Genomic DNA, 21,665 nt, shown 5'->3' on the forward strand with positions numbered 1-21,665 from the left:
TCACACATCTTCAAACGGTTCAATTTCATCCATTATTTCTTCCTCAGTTCGTCCTTTCACTCCCATGCCATGATTTGCCCCGTCTATCCAATAAACTTTGGTAGGTGCCACCATTTTGCTTACTTCTCCTTCCAGCAAGCTCTAAAATGATAACAAGATCTGAATAAGACTGCATATGGAGGCTGTGTGGTCCAGTGGTTAAAGAAAAGAGCTTGTAACCACGACCTCCCTGGTTCAAATCTCACCTCAGCCACTGATTCATTGTGTGACCCTGAGCAAGTCACTTAACCTCCTTGTGCTCTGTCTTTCGGGTGAGACGCACTTGTAAGTGACTCTGCAGCTGATGCTTAGTTCACACACCCTAGTCTCTGTAAGTCGCCTTGGATAAAGGCATCTGCTAAATAAACAAATAATCATATGTGGGCTTTCTACCTGTGAATTAGGCTGACCAATCGTACCATATTTGTGGTCATTTAAGCTGTTTGTATCCCCTGAACTTTCCCCTTAATTTAGTGTTATTTCTGGATTTATTTTGGTATTAGAACAACTATCTGTTCCACTATTTCAATTGGGAATTGGGGAGGTAAAGACCCATTATATTGCCTGTATGCCTATGCCCATGAAAGCTAAATAATATTTACATATACATAAAAAGTAAATGAAGCCCTCCTCGATTTTTTGAAGTAGTTGATCTTTCAAAATAAAACGGATGTTGTATGCTCACAGAGAAATTAAGTTAGCAATTTGTGAAATGATTTAAAAAATATAGATATAATTTTTTCAGGAGGCTGTGTGGTCCAGTGGTTAAAGTAAAGAGCTTGTAACCAGGAGGTTCCCGGTTCAAATCCCACTTCAGCTACTGACTCATTGTGTGACCCTGAGCAAGTCACTTAACCTCCTTGTGCTCCGTCTTTCGGGTGGGATGTAATTGTAAGTGACTCTGCAGCTGATGCATAGTTCACACACCCTAGTCTCTGTAAGTCACCTTGTATAAAGGCGTCTGCTAAATAAACAAATAATAATAATAACAATTGTAAGTCACCCTGGATAAGGGCATCTGCTAAGAAATAAATAATAATAATAATTCTGAAAGCTAAAAGGTAGAATTTGTGCAAATGTCACCAACTTTACTTTTACAGTGTCCCAGAATTTAAGTGAGAGACTTCTTTAATATTAACTTTCACCATTTCAGGGTCATGAAATAATGTAACCCCCAGATATTGTAATTCTTCTCTAACCCATGGAAAAAATAGCCCTTTTCAAATAGACCATTGGTGTGAAACTGAGCTACAGCCCAAGAAACTACTGTTTCATATATAGCGTTGTGTTTGAGACATGTGCACATTCAGAGACTGATTCCTGATCCACCACACAGTGTGTGATATACAGTACTCAGTACCTTTTCACACATTTTATCAGCAGTTCCTGACAGGAAAAGTACTGGGTTCTGCACAAGTTGCAGATCACTTGTCTGAAGCTTCTTTTGCTGCTTTGGTGGGTGCAGTGGATATGACAGGCATATGAGGCCCCGGATGTCATCATCATTGTTCTGTTAGTTGTTTCACCACAGCAGCAGCAGCTCCCATGCTCCCATAGAACGCCCTAAAAGAGAAATGACAAGCTCCAAAAAATCTGAAACATCAATCCCAAGGCTAGGTCTGACATTGTAAATAATGGAAACAAAACAGCATGAAATCACACATGCCTTTATAGTATGCAATTCAACTTGAATCAAAATGAGGAATAATTGTTCACTTTGTAATGTAGATTGTGTGGAATTTTTGTTTCAACAGTACTGTTATAATATTTATTTTTAAGAAAAAATGTAAATAGCAACCACTGCTAAAGTTCAGTTAATTTACATATCATACAAAGTAGCACAGATTAACAATAATAATATTGTAGCGATCTCGGTTAACGCAGGCAGGCGCATCACACAGGGCGAGGCAATCCACACCCTGGCGGAGGGCAGGTGCGAACCTGGTACCTCTCGCACTAAAGCATAGCACCGATACCGTTGTACAAAAGAGCCGGCTCCTTTGAAAGGAGGGTATATCGGCCTTATGTCTTCATGTGTGATTACGTCACCTACCAGCCCTGCTGCTGCCTACCCTCGTGCACGCTACAATACATTTGTACAACGTTTAGTTTCACATAATTTATAGTAACAGGAACATTTGTCTGGGGCTGGTTGCACACACCCTGACTAACACTAATTGTGGACTACCTTACCTAAAATAATACAAACCTGTGTCTTTGAAGCCAGCCAAAACTGTACCATTGATAAAGTAACAGCTTACCTCCAAGGAAAAGATCATTTACTTTATACTCCTTTGAATTCCTTATGTATTCCTAAATACAAAGTTTGTATTACATTAACCATAGAATGTTCTACATTTAGAACATACACAAACGGGGCATGCTATATAATTAATTAATGTCACATTTAAACAAGTAGGATACTAAGGTTATAAACACACACAAAAACTTCAGGTTAGGATCATATAAGTTTTGAAAAGACATGTTAATAAATGTTTCAAAATAATATAAAATGAGACCCATTCATTACTGTATGACTAAATTTATGATTGCTGTCAGTAACAGTTTACCAAAAATTCCAAGGAGAAAAAGCGTTGCACGTTGTGTATTGCCACTGCAGCAAAATATTAAGCAATGCAGTTGATTTTTTACCACAACAGCTTTATAAGCATTGACTCTATAACAAAGGTTCAGCCCTTTACAGGTAGATCTGACACAATGAATCCCATTTGAAGCAAGAAAAGTTGTTATTGAAACCAGATGACGGAAGTTCATGTCTCCTCCAGCTCCATGTGTTAGAATGACTCCACAAAAGTTATGATCATCTGGTAGCCAAACAGGGGTGGTACTAAAATGAAGATAAGGAAGATGGGATGATTGGGATGATTGCCTGCAATTACTCTGACAGACACTAGGGGCCACTGCAATAAATTCTTCCATGCAGTTCAATATACATTTTCTGGAGAAATGCTGTTACGAATACAGTCTGCAGTGGGAAAATGGCAAAAAAACAAACAAACAAAAAAAAAACATGTGGGTATAAGCCTATGGCAGACTCTTTGTAGTTACACAATCTGTTGTACAACTATCTATTGTTAATGGGAATATGGCTATAGCACACACTTTTATTAGGGAAGATGGGCAATATACACTGTCTAGTTACTCAGATCGCTGTTTTAAAACTGTTTTTAGTGGGAAGGTGGCTATAGCACACACTTTTAGGGAAGATGGGCAATATGCACTGTCTAGTTACTCAGATCACTGTTTTAAAACAGTTTTCTGGTGGGAACATGGCTGTAATATTAACTTTTATAAGGGAATATGGGCAATAAACACTGTCTAGTGACTGATCACTGTTTTAAAACAGTTTTTAGGGGGAAGATGGCTATAGCACACACTTTTATTAGGGAAGATGGGTAATATGCACTGTCTAGTTACTCTGATCAGTTTTAAAACTGTTTTTACTGGGAAGATGGTTGTTACATTAGTTTTTTACACTGTTTAGTGAATACGAATATATATAGTGAATGAGTTTAGGTAAGTACATTAAAAACGGTTTATGTAAAACTATGTGTTTTACCAAGTTAGATCAAAATAAAACATCACCTCCTGAAATGCCATTGCCGCTGTTATGTACATTTGAAATAATTTAAACAATGCCCGCAAACAATATTTACTTTCTTGAAATAAAAATCCCTACAACCACATTTAGAGGAAGCTCCTGCAGAGAAAGGTTTTGAATTTGCTTCTTGGTGCCCTCTGGTGTCAATGAGTAAGAAGTAAACTAAATACATTTTCACCATGAATGTTTGGGATACTTCCAGCGAGTAGAATTTGAAGAAAAGGATGCAGAAGGATTAGTTCCTGATAAGTAGGTGTCACCTTGAAGTGTCTCACAGATATTTTAGTGCATGTATTTCCTTAAATTTGTGTACCACTTTATTGATATTATTATTTATTTCTTAGCAGACGGCCTTATCCAGGGTGACTTACAATTTTTACAAGATATCACATTATTTTTACATACAATTACCCATTTATACAGTTGGGTTTTTACGGGAGCAATCTAGGTAAAGTACCTTGCTCAAGGGTAAAGCAGCAGTGTCCCCCACCTGGGATTGAACCCAAAACCCTCCTGTCAAGAGTCCAAAGCCCTAACCACTACTCCACACTGCTGCCCTACTATACTATACCCTACTGTAACACTGTGGCCTGGCCAGACCAGCTTCTAATCAAACTAGTTTTAAATACTGTAGGTGTTTTGTAAAATGCTATCATCCTCTTTGATTTGAACCCTGCTTTGTTGATGGCAGGCTCATGTCTACTCTCGCATTATAATATCTTATATGAATGCAGTTGGTCAACATACACCTTCATGCTTGATTCATGCCTTGACTCTCACCTTGTTTAGTCAGCCACTGCAATTACTTCACATTTTTGAACAGCTATTGCTGATTATGTCCCAATTCAATTTTCTAGATTTACACCAGACATGTGAAATTACAGTAAGAAGTCTATTAAGCAGATTATCATTAAACTGGACCACTATATGGTCCCAACAAAACATTTAACATGTACCGACACATAGATGGGTTTTGCAGGCTACAAAAGTTTAGTCAAGGTCAATTATCCAAAAAATCGGTTTACCAAAATGCTTATCACACACACACACACACACACACACACACACATACACCATTTGTCAGGTTACTCTATGTTTTAATGTACTTAAATATTAACTGCTGGATGCTTGGTTGTAAGACAAAGATTAGTTTGATTTATGTTTAGAAGTTATCTACGTGGTAGTTTATATTTAATTATTTTAAAACAACCAGTTAGCTTTTGCCAACACAGGTATTATGTGCAAATTGGTATACTTAACATACACTGTACATACAAAAATCTACACTTGTATTTTATAAGGAGTAGTAAAAGTGATGGACTTTCATCTCCACTTAATCCATTTTGCGTGTCATATACCTGTAATTTAACTCACATGCAACTTGAAACAACTGAGTGATGCAGCTGTTTACCTGTAGTAAGAATATAGTGTTACTAAACAGATGGACGCATACAGTCAAGATCAAGATTACCAATTGAAAAGAACAGTGACCCCTTGGTCCTCTAACAGTATAGATACAATGGGCAATTTGTGTGATGATTACCACAGGGCTATATGGAGATTGATTTCCTCACTGGGTTATAGTTTTTAAGTAGGGGCCAGTGTGTGTTTGTGCTTAATGGGGCTCAGCCTCTGGCTGTAAAGTAACTCCATTTGTTAAGATTGCCCCGTACACTAGTTTATGGACAGAGACTCCTGTTTTGCCTGCTCTTTTTGAAAAGGCAGTGTCTGTAGCCAAGAGGCTTCCAGCTACTTCTCCTCTAATGTATTTTCCCTGGTTCTATGAGATTTTGGGGATTTTATGAAATTATTGTCTGATGGATACTTCCTTGGTCAAGGTCAACCTGGATTGCCTGGCCACAGTAGACACTTGGTTAGGCACCTCAGTCCTCTTCAATTAGCTTAGAATAAGGTCTGTTCTCCGTTTTTGCATTATTGTATTAGATTCCAGAGGGAACCAGATTATAGAACATAAAACTGTATATATATATGGTCCATAACTTCAGCAAATTGCTGTCGATAAAATAATTGTTTGTACAGCTGTGCTCAATGAGAGAACATTTAAAATAACTGAACTTTGATCAAATAAATGTTATTCCAGGATTTGTACATTTTTTTTTGTAAAGGTTTGTAACAGCTCAAAATCCATTATCATTGACTCTGTTATATGACCATAAGGAAGTATATCCCTTAATTTTAAATAATGTACTTCTAACACACTGACGCACAATTTGATATCTCTTTTACAGTTTTATTGTTACTGTACTGACAGACTCAAGGCTAACCAAACTCTATGAACTTTGAACACCAATTTAGTAAAATACTGATTAGGACTTATAACTAGGTTTTGTTGAAGTATTTTATTTTGGTTCATGTATTATTTAAACATACCTTTCCAGTAGGTTCCGTCCCTGGTTAGCACTAATCTTTGAGTTCCTGATGTTGTTACTTTAGGTAAGGCAATCCAAGACTAGTACAGATTGAGATCTGCAAAACCACCAGTTTGTGAAAATCATTGCTACCACATAATCCCGACAAAGCCGCAGTTGGATGGGGGTGATGGTGGAGGATTATATGATTTATATCAATCGTTAAGATAAAGTAAACAGAGACACACATACATAGCCGTGCAGTATTTTGGCAGATGTTGCAATTACGCCAAATTGTGAAGTGGCAGTGAGACATCTCAATTACCACCAATTATTTTTAAACTGATCATTTACATCATAATTATCTTCCCTTTTTACTTCCTTCATGTCACAATGGAGAATTTTGAGTTTTTACCCTCAAAATGCACTTTCACCACAAGTGTCTCACTGTCAGAAAAAGAACACTGTGACCGAAATCATTCACATCGTATTCTGAGGTCAAAAAAGTTAATATAACAGCCATATTGCTGCAACATCAAGTATATTGCAATTCTTACTGTGAATGGACAAGTATAGATATTCTGCTGCACTGTATTAAATCTGCTTCGTTAAGCATGTATCACATCTGTGTGATGTAACTGAAGCATAAAGCAATTTGTGTTCTGTAAATTTTTGTTCTGTAACTCTTTTGATATAAATATCCTGCTTGCTCATTTATACATTTTATGAACTGATGGTTATAGTGACCACATTATTATCATTATCATTTGATGCGGATCACAATCAACCATTTTAATAAATGTTGAAACATTTCTTTATTAAAATTAATTCTCCTGACACCACTTCTATAAAATACAAGAATATATACAATGTATACAAAACATTAACAAAACTAGGTTCCTTGTTTTTGTAACAATTAAAAAAATATTTGGCACTGTGGATTTATCCCAGCTAACGCCTAAACACTGGCAATCGGTATAATGCAGCTTTATGGCTGTTAAAGTTCATCTTTAACCTGCAAAAAAGAAAGAAAAGTCATAGTTAAAAGGTGTTACATTATACACTTTAAAGCCAAGAACAAAGACAACACATATTTCAATTCAATATTGGGATCATGACTGCTTCTATGGGTACGGTGAGTGGTGATTATGGACTATTTGGCCACTGGTCCAGCCTTGCCTGTTTTCATCATGGGGAGGCTGTGTGGTACAGTGGTGAAAGAAAAGGGCTTGTAACTAGGAGGTCCCCAGTTCAAATCCTGGCTCACTCACTGACTCACTGTGTGTGCCCCTGAGCAAGTCACTTAACCTCCTTGTGCTCCGTCTTTTGGGTGAGACGTTGTTGCAAGTGACTCTGCAGCTGATGCACATTTCACACACCCTAGTAAATCTGTAAATCACCTTGGATAAAGGAGTCTGCTAAATAAACAAATAATAATAATAAATTACAACTGGGATTGCGACAGCAACACCCAGGTTAGTTTACCTGACATTTATATAGCAAACGAGGAAGTGATCAAATGAGAGAGCAATCATTCAATAATCTTAATAAGAGAGAAATCATTCAATAATCTCTCCCCCAAATTTCAGCCTAAGCGTCTAATTACTTGAAATATGACATCCCATAATACGATTTATGTCGTCTGAATGACCAACTCTCTAAGTATCTAAAACTATAATGGGGATATACGTTCAAATATATTTACCATATCCCTTTTACTGGTAAGTTTTCTACTGTGGTACTATAACCAACACATGGGTGATTTATCTAAGGAGCATATAAATGTGACACGTCAGATAGCCTCCCCCCCCATTAAAACCTACTATTAGCATCTGCATTTACTGTATCGTTTTGATGATCGTAGTGTCACTGACTGTTTCATTTGAACACATTGACGATTCTAAATGAGACATTTATAAGATGTTACTTATCTACCATGCTCATCAAAATTCTCATTAGAAGATTACTTGTATGCATAGAATTTGTATAAAGTGTTGTCCTATTTTTGAATGGATTAATGTACACAAGCATAACATATGCAGTGCTCCCCCTTAATAATGCTGTAGTCGGGAGACATAGTTAAGAGACCGTGCTGTTTGTGTTCTGCCGTATAACGAGAATACTAGTGTTAGTGTAATGGCATTATGGGGCAAATGGGAGCCATGACTGTACCGCCTTATAACCTGTTCCGCAGTATAAAGGGCCGCCTTATAAAGGGGGAGCACTGTATGTTCTAAGTGAAAATAAAATATGTATAATATGCAGTAAAAAAACATATTTTGTTTGTACAAATTCTTCATAAGCACACATGCTGATTAAGACCATTGCCCTCTTGCTTTTTACCTTGCCCACTATTACATGTTATGCTCAGTATCTATCTAACATACCTTTTTTCTGTGACATGTGCATGGGAAGAGGTCATCTTTTGGTTGTTCCACTAACTCCATTCCTTCTCTTATTTTTGGTTCACCTACTTGCAAGTTGGCATATTCCTAAAACATAAAAAAGGGTTTTGCTTGTAAGAGCACCTACCAACTGGGTACTCCTGGTGAGACTGCAGCACGATTCAGTACATTCCTTTTGGTGGATTCTTACTCTGTAGGAGTGAGAATAGCCTACTCTTCTTTTTAGATTGGCATACAATGCTGAATCAGATTTTGACTGACAATAACATTAAGCAAACACCGAGCATATTCCATTTCACCTTGGTGCAAACACTGTTATTTCTTAGTACTGTAAAGTACTACAAATGTGGACTAACATGGAAATAAATATATGCAGCACAACTTGTAAAATAGAAAAATGCTATATTTTACAGGCTATATTTTACCTACAAGGTAAGGCCTCTCCAAGAAAATATTCTCCTTCACATAGTAAAACTTTGAAAATACCCTAAATGCAGTACCTTTACAAGAAAGACAATGATTCATTGAAAAAGCTATGCAATCTAACTGAGAAGACAAGTATTTCATAATTGTAAGTCTTTCAAGGTTATGTTTAAACATGAGTAAGTCTATTCATATTACATAACTAATTCAGCTCTTCACATGAAACAGCAATAACGTACAGGTGTGATGTTCCAAGTACACAGACATTACTGTTTCACAACTGTTGACCTTGACATCCGTTAGCAAATGCCAACGTGCAATCATTAATTACATCAAGGACAACAAAATCCTGCTTGATAAACAACACGTAACATGCAGTCCAAACCAAATACAAACTCAGATGACATCGTTTCAAGGCTTCACCTATAAAATCTCCAATAAACCCTGATTCTGACACTCACAAACATGTGCTTAAAAATGTCTAAACTAAGATTCATTACAACTGCACATGTAGTTAAACAGATATACACTGGCTGGCGACTTTAACACCTGTACCTAATATCGGGTCACAGTGTACACAGTTTGGAAGTGTATGTGAAGTGTGACAGAGTACATGCTGTACGGAAAGACAAATGCACACCTTTCTTATTTACAATGTGACCACACAAAGGAGGGGAGATTTCAGAAAAGGTCTGTATTAAAATAATTTTCAGTACAAAACTGGTAAAATGTACAGCATATTACTTAATTTAAAGATGCTTCAATTATATAGTTCTCATTAAATTAGGATGATGCTAAAATGATTTACTTTACCTGGAAGAGTTTAACATAGTAACAAAATATAGTGTCCCCCATGAGACTATTCCTGGCAAATTCCTGACCAGCTTTTGCAATTTTCTTGGCCTGAGCAAAAGATAAAAAGGGTTACAAGTAAAGCAGCATGTATTTATTTTATTTATTCATTCTTTATTTAGGAAATGAGACTGAAGCCTAATTTGCATGAACATTAACAGCAAACAATACTTCAAACCAGACTTTAATTTTAAGATGTCAGAAGAGGCAATACTGTACATAGTTTCTGTTTTTTAGGGCCTTTGAATTTCTGTTTAAAGAGATCTGGTAATTGTTTACAAATAACCTTTTACTGTTGTACAGGAGCATCTTTGCTTAAATCTAATCTTGCACACACACACACACACACACACACACACACACACAACAGAAACACTATTAATGCACTTCTTGAATAATATGGGCATTAAGCTTGAATACATGTGTGATTAAACTTCATGATAAGATCTTTCTTTGGAAAATGTTAAAATGTACCTCTACATCATGATTTTTCACCCACTGTATCTTTTCCAGAAGATCACTCAAATCTCTTTTAAATGGAACGTAGTGCTCCCAGGGTTTCAGGTCATTGTAAAAGTGCTCATAGTAGACCGAGTCCTGCTTCAAGACAACACTGTCGCCAGCCAGCAGGTAAGGCAGTCTGTACGCAGCTACGGTACCATCAATATTGATTTGATATTTGTACTGCACAAAACATAAATAAAATACTAAATAATAATAATAATAATAATAATAATAATAATAATAATAATCATTTATTATCATTTATTATTATTATTATCATCATTATTATTATTATTATTATTATTATTATTATTATTATTATTATTATTATTATTATTATTATTATTATTATTATTATTATTATAATGGCCTTTATCACAGTATAAACAGCTTATTAAATATCCATTCAACGGACTAAAAAAACTCTGCAGTTCTAACTACGCTACAACATTCCATAGAGGTTTTCATTAATTCTACCTATGCAATTTGTATTATATGCTTTCAGATTTATGGTTTATTTTCCTTATAGCAATTTTTTCATTCTTAATCACCACAAACATTTCAAACTGACTGAAAAAATATATATTTTCAGTATATTATGTTAAGGACATCATCTTTCTTTGCAATTGAAAAAAATATATAGAAATATAATTTTATACAGGGATTGCTGCAGTTTAAAAAAAAGACAGTAATCAGGCAAGGAGAACAAAGGTCAGCCAATTAGCACACAAATCCAATGAAGAAAAATAAGGGTGGAAAAAACTACCTATACTTACAATTTTATGAGATTCTTTAAGCATGCAAGGTTGGTCTTTGAAAATTCCAGGTAATTAATTTTTTTATTACCCAAGATGTTCCCAATGGTGCTTGTAATGCGAGGCTCATAAACCAAGTTATTGGCCTATAACCATGTTCAATAACCATATTATTTACTTTTCAGTTTTACAACATGTACTGTACATGTATAACTTCAGTATTATAGTAATACAGTCAGCACTCACATATCCAACCGTATAAAATCTTGACTCCAGTGACGTTAAACGCACGCGACACATATGTGATTATTTCATTCTGGCCCGCTCCAACCCATGTCCGTTTTTCAGGGAACACAAAAAAAAGATACAATATCAAAAATAAAGTTAGCTAGTTTCCAGCAAGTGTACTCAAACTTTTGACTGGTACTGTGTGTATATATATATATATATATATATATATATATATATATATATATATATATATATATAAAATATGTTATTCAAAGCCTCCACTAGTGTTTTCTAGTGTTATAACAACTTTGACTGTTCTTAATACAGCTTAGTATGGGTGAGAAGAAACCAAGCTTGTCATTTAGCATTGTTTAATTCACATTGATCAGAATCTTCAAGAACAACTCAAAGTAAACTATACATGAGCAGCTAATATGAAGTGCTGTAGTAGCACTTCATATATATACAGTACTGTGCAAAAGTTTTAGGCAGGTGTGAAAAAATGCTGTGAAGTAAGAATGCTTTCAAAAATAGACATGTTAATAGATTATATTTACCAATTAACTAAATGCAAAGTGAGTGAACAGAAGAAAAATCTAAATCAAATCCATATTTGGTGTGACCACCCTTTGCCTTCAAAACAGCATCAATTCTTCTAGGTACACTTGCACAAAGTCAGGGATTTTGTAGGCATATAGTCAGGTGTATGATTAAACAATTATACCAAACAGGTGCTAATGATCATCAATTCAATATGTAGGTTGAAACACAATCATTAACTGAAACAGAAACAGCTGTGTAGGAGGAATAAAACTGGGTGAGGAACAGCCAAACTCAGCTAACAAGGTGAGGTTGCTGAAGACAGTTTACTGTCAAAAGTCATACACCATGGCAAGACTGAGCACAGCAACAAGACACAAGGTAGTTATACTGCATCAGCAAGGTCTCTCCCAGGCAGAAATTTCAAGGCAGACAGGGGTTTCCAGATGTGCTGTCCAAGCTCTTTTGAAGAAGCACAAAGAAACGGGCAACGTTGAGGACCGTAGACGCAGTGGTCGGCCAAGGAAACTTACTGCAGCAGATGAGAGACACATCATGCTTACTTCCCTTCGCAATCGGAAGATGTCCAGCAGTGCCATCAGCTCAGAATTGGCAGAAAACAGTGGGACCCTGGTACATCCATCTACTGTCCGGAGAAGTCTGGTCAGAAGTGGCCTTCATGGAAGACTTGCGGCCAAAAAGCCATACCTCCGACATGGAAACAAGGCCAAGCAACGCAACTATGCATGAAAACACAGGAACTGGGGTGCAGAAAAATGGCAGCAGGTGCTCTGGACTGATGAGTCAAAATTTGAAATATTTGGCTGTAGCAGAAGGCAGTTTGTTTGCCGAAGGGCTGGAGAGCGGTACACGAATGAGTGTCTGCAGGCAACAGTGAAGCATGGTGGAGGTTCCTTGCAAGTTTGGGGCTGCATTTCTGCAAATGATTTGGTCAGAATTAATGATCTCCTCAATGCTGAGAAGTACAGGCAGATACTTATCCATCATGCAATACCATCAGGGAGGCATCTGATTGGCCCCAAATTTATTCTGCAGCATGACAACGACCCCAAACATACAGCGAAAGTCATTAAGAACTATCTTCAGCGTAAAGAAGAACAAGGAGTCCTGGAACTGATGGTATGGCCCCCACAGAGCCCTGATCTCAACATCATCGTGTCTGTCTGGGATTACATGAAGAGGGAGAAGCAACTGAGGCTGCCTAAATCCACAGAAGAACTGTGGTTAGTTCTCCAAGATGTTTGGGCCAACCTACCTGCCGAGTTCCTTCAAAAACTGTGTGCAAGTGTACCTAGAAGAATTGATGCTGTTTTGAAGGCAAAGGGTGGTCACACCAAATATGGATTTGATGTAGATTTTTCTTCTGTTCACTCACTTTGCATTTTGTTAATTGATAAATATAAACTATTAACATGTCTATTTTTGAAAGCATTCTTACTTTACAGCATTTTTTCACACCTGCCTAAAACTTTTGCACAGTACTGTGTGTGTAATATATATATATATATATATATATATATATATGTGTGTGTGTGTGTGTAACTCCTGAATGTGTCTAAGACTTTTGCACAGAAGTGTATATATAATGGGAATTGATTTTATTGTTAATACAAGGGCGGTAAAACGCGACTGACGTATATCTGGGTAACGGATATCCAAGTGCTGACTGTACATTAAACACATATTTTTATGCCGTTTACCTATAAAGGTGTTTTTTTTTATTATTATTAGTATCGTTATTAATTGTTGAATGTAACCTAATGATTTATATCCTTTGATTATATTTTTAGAATACATTAACTGCTATTACAACTTTTGAAGTATCTGCATGGGATGCACCTACCTTAAAGAAGTCAAAAAATGACACATGCTTTACTAGTGGGCCATAGAGACTCTCATTGTGTTTGAAGAAGAAGAAGTTTGTAAAGGCTGCGTCAATTAAATCTGGATGTTTGCGTGCGAGTTTCACCAGCTCTAGCCTCTCTCTTCGGCTGTCCCGGCCTCTCCAGAATGCAGTGCTATTCTTGTCCTCCCAGACAGGCCCTGTGTTGGCCTGAACCGAGATCATGTCCAGACTCACACTAGTTGAGGCAAAAATTACGAGGTAAATCGTTTTCAACATTTTACTGTGAAAAACTAAAAGAGGTGACATAAATATTTACAATCAACCAATACAAGTCTATTCTACCCCTAATCTTTGATAAACCTATGCGATTTTTTTTCTATTATACTCCAGTACTTTTTTAATTAACTTTATGTTCAAAGGCCTATAGTTAAACAGTACAGTGTTTCATATATATCACTGAAAGAGATGAGTGTATGATATGTTCAAGAAAAGTAAAATGTACTTTAATTGTAACCACACAACTAATTTCAGATAACAATAATTTAATAAAAGGCAGATTACCGGCCCATGGTCTCCAAGACAGATTCTGTTAAATCGTATGTTGGCATGACAATGTCTCTTGTTTCATTAGACCCACACCAGGATAAGATAGGATGAAGCTTCTCAGTAGGTTTTCTTTTCTCTAAAGGCCAGTCTCCCAGATTCACAAAGAATTCCACATCTGGCAGTTTTACCTGGAAAATAGAGAGTAAAATTATATACTTTATAGAGAGTATACTTAATATTCCATTTAACCTTTCACATCATAGCAATTTCTACTTTGTGCTCTACTTTGTGCTTGTCTGACTTTCTTCAGTAACAGCTGCACCTATACCTTTAGTTTTTATGTTATAATAATAAAAATTATTATTTCCATTACACGAGAGTAGATGTTAAAACTTCATGCTGATTTGAACTCGGCTCTCGCCAAGATAAGCACCAACTAAGACGTAGCTTTACAGTAAACTAATGTGATCCATATGTGTCTCCATCCATTTACGTTTCCTTCCATATGATGATGTAGATATCCTTCTGTCTGGTGTTAATGGCTGAAGTGTAATGCTGGCTCCAGGGATCAGCTTATTTTGCCTCCCTGGCGCATCAGCACACACAACGGCTGCGATGCTGGCTCCGGGGATCAACCAAAGTGCGGCCTCCCCAGCGCATCAGCATGACAACCGTCTGGATTGAGCTAAGTAGGGTACATCTCTGGGGTTTTCAAGTGGGCACCTTCCATCCTCAGTGTTTCGTCGACTAGCCCACGACACCTCAAGAGGGCTCGACGGTGATTCTGGCGTCCCAGCATCACCCCCCTCCGTCCCCCACTCAACTCAGCCCAGCTTACTTACCTGTCCCCAGCCAGAATCTTTCCGTCTCAACCACAGCCAGTTGCTGCTCCTCTCTGCTGCTTCAGATAAGTTCTTCACTGTGCGACGCAACTCTTGGCCACTGAATCCGACGTCTCTGAGAAACCGGGTTGTAGAGTGTGCCACAAATCCTCGACAACCCACTTCCACTGGGTAAACCCGAACTCTCCATCCTCGCTGTTCCGCTTCAGTGGCTAGTTGAGCATACCGCAGTTTCTTCCTCTCATACGCCTCATCTACAGCATCCTCCCATGGCACTGTTAACTCTACCAGGTGAACAAGGCGTGCTGATCTAGACCACAAGACAATATCTGGTCGAAGGTTAGTGGTGGCAATCTCAGGTGGAAAAATAAGCCGTTGACCAACATCTGCCAGCATTTTCCAGTCTCTAGCAGCTTCCAGTTGTCCTGGGCGAGAATTGGTTTTAACACCTTTTCTTGGTGGTTGCTCTCCTGGGCGGAGGAATGTTGTCTTTTGTGTGTAATGTTTTGATGGAACAGGTGACAACTTATTGGTCATGTTACGCTTGTCTTCCAATGCTAAGGCCAAACAACGCAGCACCTGGTCATGGCGCCAAGTAAACCGTCCTTGGCTAAGAGCCACCTTACATCCTTTCAAAATGTGCCTTAATGTTGCAGGTGATGAACACAAAGGACATGAGGGATCCTCTCCTACCCAGAGGTTTAGGTTCTGTGGTGATGGGAGAACATCATATGTTGACCTGATGAGGAAACTGATCCTGCTCTGTTCCATTGACCATAGGTCTTTCCAGCCAATCTTGCGTTGTTCCACACTCTCCCATCTCATCCATTCTCCCTGCTTGGCCTGGGAAATGGCCTTTATACACCTCATCCTCTCCTCCTGCTTTTGCACCTCGTTGACTACCAGCTTCCTCCTTTGAGCTGGGGCCGCCTTGTGCCATGTAGGAGGAGTTGAACTGAAACCAAGACCCCCTCTTCCATGCTGAACTTGCCCCATGATATCACCAATTCGAAGGGCAGCCTTTGCATCTTCCACAGCTTTCTTTGCCGCCCACTTTCTTCCAGTTTTCAACACAGGTGCTGCCTCCCTTACGCATTTATCGCGTGACTCTACTAAAGTCATTTCCAGTCTGACCTAATAATAATAATAATAATATATTTTTTGTATATAGCACCTTTCATAGTGGACCACCATCACAAAGCGCATTACATTGAACTGTGCATTATATTATTATTTATTTACAAGATATCACATTATTTTACATACAATTACCCATTTATACAGTTGGGTTTTTACTGGAGCAATCTAGGTAAAGTACCTTGCTCAAGGGTACAGCAGCAGTGTCCCCCACCTGGGATTGAACCCACGACCTTCCAGTCAGGAGTCCAGAGCCCTAACCACTACTCCACACTGCTGCCCATTATATGCAGAGTCATTTAGAATAGAACATTGATTTAACATTTCATCCACAGGAGGAGGTTAAGTGACTTGCTCATGGTCATACAGTGAGTCAGTCAGTAACTGAGGTGTGATTTGAACCAGTGACCTTCTGGTTACAAGCCATGGACATTAACCACAGGACCACACTGCCTCCCATGATTTGTTTCTTTTCCTCTTTTACATACCGCAATGGAAATTTATAATTGCTAGAAATTTCTCAAAAACAAAGAATTTTAGGAAAAATCTTTCGTAGCAAAAGTTTTGCTTTTGTGGATAAGGAAAAATAGTTAGAAAAAATAGACAATTATTTATCAACAACTAATTATTTCAGCAATTTTTTTGCAAAACTCCAAAAATGCTAATTCAAAAGTATTTTTACTATGATAATATTGTCTACAAGGTGCTAGATATTCCAATATGATAATGCAGAACCTAATTCTAGAAAAGTCTAGAACATGCTGGATTGTAGGTGAACATTCTTAGAGAGTATAAAAGGGTTAGACACAGGATGATTGCTGTCATTACCAATAAGTCAATATGGGAAAAAGTAAAGAGCTATCTGAGACCTTAGGCAGAAAATTCTTTACTGTCATAAAGCTCCATCATTTGGAGTATCCCAATTTCAAATATTGTTTATATTATTAAGAAGTACAAGACTCATGGTACTTTCACAACACTCCCTCGGTCAGGAAGAAAGAAGGTTCTTTCACCAAGAACAAGTAGAAGAATTGTGAGGAAGGTTAATAACAATACGAGACTGACTGCCAAAGACATTCAAAGTGAATTGGCTGCAAGTGGGACTGGGGTTTCCATTTCAACCATAGGTCGAGCATTGCATGTTGAAAGTCTCAATGGACGCAGGCCAAGGAAAAAGCCACTCTTAGGAAAAAGTCACAAGGACAATCGGTTAAAATTTGTAAAACGGCATTTGAATGATGGATATGAGTTCTGGTCAAAGGTTTTGTGGAGTGATGAAACAAAAAATAAACTATTTGGTCACGCTGATAGTCATTACGTTTGGAGAAAGTCTGGTGAGGCGTAGAAAGAAAAGAACACTATACCTACTGTCAAGCATGGAGGTGGTAATATCCTTCTATGGGGCTGTTTTTCCTCTAATGGCACAGGAAATTTAGTTCAAATACATGGTAAAATGGATTACATAGCATTCCAAAAGATATTGGCTAATCATCCGAGACCCTCCATTACAAAACTTGGTTTAAAGCACAACTGGATGTTCCAACATGACAACGATCCAAAGCACACATCAAAATCTACTTCCGAATGATTAAAGAAGAATAAAATCAAGGTTCTGGAATGGCCTAGTCAAAGTCCCGATCTTAGTCCGATTGAGAATCTTTGGTATGAGTTGAAAGAAGGCTGTGCACAAGAGAAGTCCTCGGAATGTAAATGAACTGGAACAATTTTGCATTGAAGAATAGTCAAAAATCACTAAAGAATCATGCCAAAAGCTCATTGACAAATATCCTAATCATTTAAAACATGTTATTTAAAACACCTTATCATTTAAAACACCTTTAGCAACATGTAATACATGTTGCTAAAGGTGCCTCAACTAGCTATTCATTTAATTTTCCTTATCATTAGCATTTTTGTAGTTTTGCAAAAAGAAAACAAAATGCTATTTCTTGTAACCTTTTTTCCTCATCCACAAATGCAAAACTTTTTGCTACAAAAGACTTTTCCTATAATTATTTGTTTTTGAGACATTTCTAGAAATTATACATTTCCATTGGGGTATGTAATTTCATCAATACATTTCCCACTCTATGATCAGATTCTGCCTGCCCTCAACCAGTTGAATTATGCTACAACCAGAGGTCCTAAGGACCTGCCTCGCAACACATGCTATTGGTCATTAAGCAAACCACTAGTCTGATGCGGGTCTAATGAAACAAGAGAAATTGTCATGCCAACATACATTTTAACAGAATCTGTCTTGGAGACCATGGGCTGGTAATCTGCTTTATTTTAAACTCAGTATCTGAGAATTGCACAGTTTAACATTACACTGAAGTAGGTTTTATTTTGCTCTTCAAACCTCATGCTGCTGGGCTTCTCTTGAAACAAGTCTATTCATGAATTCAGAATGTAGTAAATACTGCCATCTACTGGTGTACATAGAAACTCATTTCCACAACAATCCTCAACTAAACAAGTTAATGTTTCTGAAAATAAACTTTCATCTATAATCTTTATTTTCTCGGATCCCTTTTTACGAGGCATAACACTGAATTTACTCTACAGAGCAATTACTTTTCACTATTTAAATTGGTTGTTAAATTGCATAGCAAGGTAAATGCTTTACTGCACATCTACACATGCTCCAATTTTGCCAATGTTTGTTAATAGAAGATACAAGCACTTACTTTTCTGGTAAGAGAAAGTAAAATGGCATCCATAAATATCCTAAAACCAACATGTTCTCCATGGGTTTTAATGTAGACCTGTCAAAGAAAAATAATACAAGATAAATACATCTTCTTGCATTTACAGACACTGTCCCTGTGGAATCTATTACCATGTTGTATGTTATAATTAATGTTTCAATATGCATGGTATATGAAATATTGCAGCTGAAAAAATGGTACTCTTGTGGAATGTTTGTCACTGGTTTGTGCCCATCCTTGGCTCGGTTACATATGTAAGTACACCATGTGGGTGCATACATCTGAGGAGGGTATTATACTTGAGGCACCGGTTGTACCATTGTATATCACATTAATATATTTCTTGTTATTCATAGCTGTAGCAATGTCTATTTTTAGTGATATTTGTATAAATTAATTGCTCTGTGCTTTGATAGGTTGAAACAACCTTGAACATTGTATAACAGAGTATATTTCAGACAAATGGCCTGAAAATCCAGAACAAATACCTGGTTATCTTTGATTGTGTAGTGACACAGACTTTGTCTCTGTCCAAACCTCTTTGTAATTTCTTTGACAATCTTGTCTGGATCAATAGTTTGAAAAAACGCTAAATCACGAAGAATCTGTGATATGCTCTGAGGGCAGTGCATGCGTTCCAACCATTTAGCACTGTCATCTTCTGGACACTCACAATTCTCATGATACACTGGTCCTAAAAAAAAAAAAAAGAAATAATAGACTTTTTCAAATATGTACTTAAAAAGGATATATTATTATACAGTTAACAGCATCTTCTTAAATTGTGTTTCCTACTCAAACAATATGCCCATTAGTCTAAAAAGTTAAGAAGCATTAAGTTCAGCAAAAACCCATATCAGAAGGCAACTGTGTGCCAAAATGGTCATAATATGCAATAATATAACAAGTGGTAGAGCAACAAAGCTTTCTGCATGTCCAGATGTTGAAGACCAAAACCAGGTGGTCAGTAACTTACCAACATCATATTCACACCATATTTACAGCTGTTTATGATACATCGCTGCTACAAGTTTAATATGTTAGTGTAGCCAAATAATTACAGGGTCAATGTTGTACAATAAAAAAGTGTTACCGGTCAATGTATATGGGGACTTTGCCACATGTTTATCTTGAAGTTGTACATCAATCTGGAGATTTGGGTAGCTTGCATACATTCTGTATCTGACCACAAATGAGCCATCCTTCCTGTCCAACACTTGCACCCAGATCCTTGAAAATTCTTCACCAGGAGCAACAATCTTCACCTGGAATGTGCTTTCTCCAGGAGATGAGGTAAAACTATACACAAGTGAAAACAATATATTATTTGTTAAACACGCACAACTGTTGAAACAATAACACACACACAACATAATGCAATAGATGTTTACTAACAATGAAAACGTGCATTTTTAAAATAAGTTTGAATGTGCTGCTAATACAAACGTAATCATAAACTACAATAAACATTGCTATTGTTTCTGCCTCAAAGAATAATAATAATAATAATAATAATAATAATAATAATAATAATAATAATAATAAGCAGGTAAGTGACTGGCTAGCTCAATGGTGTAGTTTTGGGCTCACTAAGGAATACAGGAAGAATTACAACAGACATGACCAGTCTGCAATGGTTGGATGTGCTTTTCTGTACATGCAATCTTAACATCACTGATATAAAAACATGACAGCCGACACAATTCAGCGCTTCTGTTAAGCTTTGAAGTACAAGGAGGGAGGTATAATTAAACGCGTGCATTGGTCCCGTTTAAATGTGACTTAATGTGCAAAATATCAGTAAAACACAAATGGATTACTGCATGCTGCTGTGAAATAGTACTTACTTTTGACCGCTATTATCCACGGCTTGAATAAAGAAATACCGAGCTGGAAGCACGATATTGGGTTCCAGACCTGATCCCCATACTAAACTTTTCACGGCACTAGGAATTTTGCTTCCGTTCGAAATTCCCGACAGTGCAAACACCAGCACAGTGCAAAGTAACCACAGTTCACACATCCCTGATTCCTTATGTCGTGTCTCGTCAGGCTTTACTATTTAAAATAGGTGGTACAAATGTACTTTTCAGTTCAATACATACTTCACTCACTCAAACAAAAATGTTGATTTGTCTGGAATTGCATTTAATTATATAAACAAACTTACATACATAAATAAACTACAGTCCTTCAGCTTTATATTTTGCACAATGCTATGTATACCCTACTTATTTATAAATACTGTACATTGTAATTCGTAGAATTTAGGGATACATTTTGCTTTTCCAACCGAACTCCCAGACAGCCACTGAGGAGACAAAAACTCTGATTCGTTGTTACGTTGTTAACTCTGATTGGACAAAATATAACTACACTGTAACCGAGACTCCAATTGGTTGGATGGGGAAACATTGGAATGCTTGGATTGTGGGGGTTGGTTGCATTTTTATCCGGGAATTCAACAAGATTGTATTAATGTTAGAAAAAGAAATGAAGATTGAATTGCACGACAAATACAATTATACAACAAGAGCAGCAAAATAAAGGTGGAACTAAAATCTTATGCTGGCAGCCTGGTTTCTAAAAAAAAATGTATTTATTTATTTTTTAATACGTGTATTTTTTTGTCGAGGGCACCAATATGGAAAAAAAATGTCAACACGGTATAAATGTTTGTACAACCACTTTAGGTAACAACGAGTGTGTTCCTGTGAAAACAGTATTGAAATACATTGAAAATCACGACGGCTATCTCACAAAGCATTAGGTTTTGAGGCATGGGTCAAAGGTCACATGACAAAGCACTCTTAACATACACA

The 21,665-nt window shown here is 37.1% G+C and overlaps 2 protein-coding genes across 4 annotated transcripts; both read right to left on the reverse strand.

The window, feature by feature from the left end:
• On the reverse strand, positions 1 to 2,841 carry LOC117405828 (testis-expressed protein 30). Its single transcript, XM_034009210.2, is given in 4 exon segments — positions 1 to 141; positions 1,400 to 1,602; positions 2,301 to 2,352; positions 2,692 to 2,841. Coding segments are annotated over 4 exon segments (519 nt in total). The 5' UTR covers positions 2,815 to 2,841.
• Positions 2,842 to 6,817: 3,976 nt separating this feature from the next.
• LOC117405488 (protein O-glucosyltransferase 2-like) lies at positions 6,818 to 21,191 on the reverse strand. Of its 3 annotated transcripts, none has more exons than XM_034008584.3 (11): positions 21,018 to 21,191; positions 20,691 to 20,901; positions 19,937 to 20,142; positions 19,332 to 19,537; positions 18,823 to 18,900; positions 14,169 to 14,341; positions 13,605 to 13,842; positions 10,185 to 10,394; positions 9,672 to 9,761; positions 8,418 to 8,522; positions 6,818 to 7,045 (listed from the first exon to the last, which is right to left on the reverse strand). In XM_034008584.3, exons 2-11 carry the CDS (start codon positions 20,864 to 20,866, stop codon positions 7,028 to 7,030), a joined length of 1,500 nt encoding a protein of 499 aa, XP_033864475.3. In that variant the 5' UTR covers positions 20,867 to 20,901; positions 21,018 to 21,191; the 3' UTR covers positions 6,818 to 7,027. The 3 variants fall into 3 exon arrangements, with proteins under 3 accessions (XP_033864475.3, XP_033864474.3, XP_033864473.3); XM_034008583.3 differs by having other exon boundaries at positions 21,014 to 21,191; XM_034008582.3 differs by having other exon boundaries at positions 20,691 to 21,191.
• Positions 21,192 to 21,665: the final 474 nt, after the last annotated feature.

This window comes from Acipenser ruthenus, chromosome 9 (genome assembly GCF_902713425.1).
Source record: "Acipenser ruthenus chromosome 9, fAciRut3.2 maternal haplotype, whole genome shotgun sequence".
Lineage (NCBI taxonomy): Eukaryota > Metazoa > Chordata > Actinopteri > Acipenseriformes > Acipenseridae > Acipenser > Acipenser ruthenus.

Excerpts from the sequence above, each read along its gene's own strand:
- LOC117405488 (XM_034008584.3), bottom strand. The coding sequence starts at position 20,866 with ATGTGTGAACTGTGGTTACTTTGCACTGTGCTGGTGTTTGCACTGTCG. Across the intron at positions 19,538-19,936 it reads GTCCCCATATACATTGACCG|GACCAGTGTATCATGAGAAT; the intron begins GTAACACTTTTT and ends TTTTTTTTTTAG. Across the intron at positions 18,901-19,331 it reads ACACAATCAAAGATAACCAG|GTCTACATTAAAACCCATGG; the intron begins GTATTTGTTCTG and ends TTTCTTTGACAG.